The 5,078-nt window shown below is 42.8% G+C and overlaps 1 protein-coding gene across 1 annotated transcript in view; it reads left to right on the forward strand.

The window, feature by feature from the left end:
• COL4A4 (collagen, type IV, alpha 4) overlaps window positions 1-5,078 on the forward strand; it is a 118,407-nt gene that overhangs the window by 70,624 nt on the left and 42,705 nt on the right. Inside the window, exons 30-33 of the mRNA XM_008567337.1 lie at window positions 435-578; window positions 2,432-2,539; window positions 3,404-3,585; window positions 4,555-4,618. Coding sequence (XP_008565559.1) covers window positions 435-578; window positions 2,432-2,539; window positions 3,404-3,585; window positions 4,555-4,618 — 498 coding nt within the window. The remainder of the gene's footprint in view (window positions 1-434; window positions 579-2,431; window positions 2,540-3,403; window positions 3,586-4,554; window positions 4,619-5,078) is intronic.

Consider the following 5,078-nt stretch of genomic DNA (forward strand, 5'->3'; position numbering starts at 1 on the left):
GATCTTTTTTTTTTTTTTTTTTTTTTTTTTGTTTTTTTTTTTTTTCCGTGTCCAGCAACGGGATCGCAACCCTCGCTGTTGCCCCCGCGCCTCGCTCAGCCAGTGAGCGGGAACCGGTCTGTATGTGGGATCCGAACCCTCGGGCGGGAGCACCGCCGTGCTTCCCAAGCGGCGCACTTATCCAGTGCGCCACCGGGCCGGCCCAGGAAAGAGGATCTTGAATGTTACAACCACAAAGAAATGAAAAATGTTTAGGTGATAGATAGGCTAACTATTCTGGTTGGATCATTATTCAACATATGCATGCACTGAAACAACAAGCTGTACCCCACAAGCATGTACAATGAAAAAAATAAATGTCAACACATAAATAAAATTGGAAAAGGCTAAAAAAAATTTTTTTTTCTAAAAATTTCATGTTCTCATTTCATCAGGACCCCAGGGACTGCCTGGTTTCACAGGTTTTCCGGGAGAGAGAGGAAAGACTGGCCCAGAGGGACGACCTGGCAGAAAAGGGGAACTCGGGGACAAGGGTCAGCCTGGCTTTCTGGGAGACCAGGGAGTAAAAGGTACCACAGGTAAATGCGCTTAACAACACAGTGATGCAGCTGACGTTTGCTTATGGTATTTGATCAGAACCTATAAAAAATGATCTCTCAAAAGTAAAGTGGAACTATTTTACAGCTTGGATTCCTCTGCCTTCTGGTTCTATGATGTTTGTTTTAGAATTTTCAACAAAACTCATTTTCTTTACCTCTCAATCTGATTACATATAATCTTATATGTAGAAAAAACTTACATATAGAAAAAACTTAAGCGATTTTTAATGCATTGATTTATAGCTATTGGGATCCAGAGAACTTTCTCACCTGTTGGGAAGGGGCTACAGGTAGGGCTCCTGCCCCCAATCTCTGTTTCAATTAGAACAGGGGTGGATAAACTTTCTGTAAAGAGCCTGATAATAAATATTTCAGGCATTGCAGGCCATATGGTTTCTGTCACAACTACTCGACTCAGCTTCTGCGGTGTGAAAGCAGCCATGTATACAACATGTAAACAAATGAACATAAAGTTTTCCAACAAAATTTTATTTATGGACACTGAAATTTGCATTTCATATTATTTTCACACATCACAAAATATTATCCTTCTTTTGAGTTTTTCTCCCAACCATTTAAAAGTGTAAAAAACATTCATTTCTCATGGGTTACACAAACATTGGGTGCAAAAGAGATTTGGCCCTTGGGCTGCAGACCTTTGAGCTAGACTGAGTCCATTTTCATCTGGCCATGAGCTGAGTTTCCCTCAAGCTTTATTTAAAGAGTTTTCATTAGTATAAAACATAGAAGTTTCAAGACCACTAGTTTAAATGGTCTGTGCTCATTTCTGCTAAATGTTTACTTTTACCTCTTAGCCCTGAGGCTGCAGAGAGTAGGTAACTTTTTATTTCTACTGTTGGGAAAGAATACTTGACAATTTCTGGAAATAAGTATTTTGCCCTTAAAGCTCTTTGGGCAAATAGCCTCATATTTAATTCAAATTACTTTTTCTTCTTAGTTGATTCTCATATTAGTTTTTGTTTTCCTAACTTGTAGATTATTTATGTAGAATTCAGGAATCAAAGTCACTCTTTGCTAGCTTAGGTGAGTGATGCTTGCTGTGCTATTAAGCTACTATGCAATTATCCCACTAAAAATTAAAAACTGGATTTATGCCAGTAATAGCAAATTAGCTCTCCAAAATTAAAAAAACAAAACAAAACAAAAGCCCCGATCGGTGTTTGCTGATTGCTGTGGTGTAGAAACTCCCACCATGGCTGATTTCTGATTTAAAGCTACCGATGGCTTACTACTGGCTTACAAAATTCTTGAATTGTTAATAATCACCTCTTGCCAAACTGGTATGAGTCCACTCCAGCACACTGCTACAACTGCATGGTCTTTACAGGATCAGGTATAAATACGGTATGCCCTTCCTATGTCTTGGAAGTCTCTATGCGGAGAACCACATTGGGATAAGTGTCTGTTCTTTAATAAAGGAAAAATAGAGCGTGGCTAGGAAGGAAAGGTACAGAAATGGAAATACAAGATGGGCAATCCAGATTCCACAGGATGAAAGAACATTTTTGGAGACCAGAACTTTTCAAACCTGTCTTAACTCACTGAAGACTCTGAGATCAGTTTGGCTGAATTTAGCAAATTCACTCACGGTTCTCCAGACCCAGTGGCCGGGCAAGTGAGGACACGCTCACTTGGGAATATAAAAGTTGCAGCCCTTCCTGTATGAAATCAATATTGTGCGATCGATAAATATAAACACAGGTTGGGAGGTTAAATGGGGATTTGTAGACGGAAGTGAAGTGCGGTAATGGATGAATCACATGTGTGGTGCTCCTGCTTATATGTTGCTCTTGCCTAATCAATATCCGAAGGAGCGAGAGGACCTCCCGGAGATGAAGGAGAAATGGCTATCATTTCCAAAAAAGGGAAAACTGGGGAACCTGGACCTCCTGGAGATAATGGATTCCCAGGAGAAAGAGGTAAACACTTATGGTTTCTAACCATATCAAATAAGTTGACATCTTTACGGATCATTGAAGCAAGCCTGTGTATTAAACAACTTTCCCACTAACACTGAGGTTAGGAAAGGTCATCATTTTGATATAAATATATAGTCATGGTCCTTGCAGTACATTTTTGTTTGTTTTTCCATGCTGAAGCTTAGCTGAAGTTCATATGTATTTATAGATTTGAATATTCCAAACTAGGGTCAATCTAACAATACATAAATTACTGGTTCCAGGTTTAAAGTGCCTCTGTTTTTGGCAGTTGGTTTTAAGGTGAATGGTACAATGACTGTTGAAGGTATTTTGAGCAGTGCCTCTCAAACTTCATGTGCATATGAATCACCTGGGGATCGGGGTAAAAAGCAGATTCTGAATCAGCGGGTCTGGGGCAGCCAGGGATCCTGTCTTGCTAATAAGCCCCCCTATGCCCACACTGCTGGTCCTCAGAACATCGTATAGCAAGGATTTTGACAACCACATTGTGTTCTCTCCCAGGTTCAGACTTAATCTGCAGGAAGCCTGGGTTCTTGTCTTAACTCTCTCCTTAACTAGTTGTTAGGGCAAATGCTTTCTCTTCTCTGGGTATTTCTTTCTCTTTGTAAACGGCGTGTACTGAAGTGAATGATCCTGCTTGCCCCCTCCTACCTCTGCTAGTCCAGCGTCTGTTCACGGGCAGCTTCTTTTACAGTGAGGTCACTGAAGCCAGAGCCATTGTGATGCAGCTTAGGGCAGGAATCAGGATTCCTGATCCCTTTGGCTTCATCTTCTAAAGCAGGACTAAGTACTGCGTCACCTGAGACTTCAGCAGAGAGGCTTTAACACTTCCAACCTCACCAGGGGACAAAGGACGTCCTGGGACACCAGGGAAAAGAGGAGAGCCAGGAGCACACGGGCCACCTGGACTTCACAGAGGGGAACCTGGCAGAAACGGGCAGCCAGGGCTTCCTGGACCCCCAGGCCCTCCAGGCTCACCTGGGCAAAGAGGGATCATTGGTTTTCCGGGATTTCCAGGTGACCAGGTAAGGGGCTACTGCTTCGTGAGGGAAGAAATAATAAAGCCTTTCTGCTTTTAGGATGCCCATAAGGAGCTATAATTTGCCAGTTTACGTCACTGCCCATTCAGTGGCTTTTAGAGTGTAAGGGGAGCAGAAGGGAAGCGTGAAGCCCTCCAGAAGGCCACGATATAAACGAGATTTGTAACCAGTGCTCACGCCTGCTTCCCCTAACACAGTGACCAAGTCATGCAATCCACATACTCCAGCCTCATTTAACTCCACAGAGACTGGCCTTGCCACTGCTGCTTTACCAGAATGAAAACCAGTGCTCACGCCTGCTTCCCCTAACACAGCGACCAAGTCATGCAATCCACGTACTCCAGCCTCATTTAACTCCACAGAGACTGGCCTTGCCACTGCTGCTTTACCAGAATGAAAAGTCGTCCTGAAAAATCGCCCAAATTCTGTTTTCTAAGCCTTCCTGTCCAATTTCTGATACCACAGATTTTGCTTTAAATATATTTGGTCTTCACAATGATGAGTACAATACCCCTTGAGAAGCCAGGAAGTACAATAGATGTAGTTGCCTACATTGCACTTTAGGAAAATGTTTAATATAATTTGCTATCTTTTGGAATAAAATGAATTGTTAAAGATTTTGATGTGATAGGACTTATAATATTTTATTTAGTATCAACTTGTTTTCAAAACTTAACATTCAAGTTATGTAATGCAATTACTGTTTTGCAAGCAGGTGTAGAGAACGGGATGCTCACCCTGTTAGTACTGATAGATCTAATTCTGGAGTTTTGTCTGATTTTGAAAACTAGATTCATGTGGCAGGATGCTTGCAATGCATTTCCACTTTTCTTTGCCACTGCAGATTACAAAACCAAATTGGTTACAGAAAATTATAACTGGATCATGTCACTTATATGCCATTTGTATTTGAAATCTCATTAATGTCTTTCTTCTGTTTCCTTAAACTGTCAGGGTGAGCCAGGTTTTCCAGGCCCCCCTGGATTTTCAGGAATTGATGGAGCAAGAGGACCTAAAGGTATGGTTTGGAAATACAGCAGCCGTCTGTCAGACTCACAGTCCTGGGTGTCTGTCACATTGTGAGTGCTTTTTGCTTGATAAGCAAAGTGTGTCAACCAAACTGCTGCACGCAAGGGGCTCTTCTTAGACTCTACTAGGTAGCCAAACACTCAAGACACAAATGGCCCCATTTGTCACTCAGATCCAAGGGTACCAGATAAGAAACAGCACGCCTGCAGGCTCATCATATCTTCCTCCTCAGTGGGAGCCCTAGCAGCCATTCATGTAGTGACTGCAGGCCCTCAAGTCATAGCTCGGGTATAAGCAGACCAGATCCACATTGGTCGGCAGTGTCCACCTTGGCTTAGAAGAATCATGTCCTGGGCCGGCCCGGTGGCGCACTGCGCTAGTGTGCTGCGGCGCTCCCGCCGAGGGTTCGGATCCCACATACAGACCGGTTCCTGCTCACTGGCTGAGCA

The sequence above is a fragment of the Galeopterus variegatus genome, unplaced genomic scaffold (assembly GCF_000696425.1).
Source record: "Galeopterus variegatus unplaced genomic scaffold, G_variegatus-3.0.2 Scaffold310, whole genome shotgun sequence".
Taxonomy (NCBI): Eukaryota; Metazoa; Chordata; class Mammalia; order Dermoptera; family Cynocephalidae; genus Galeopterus; species Galeopterus variegatus.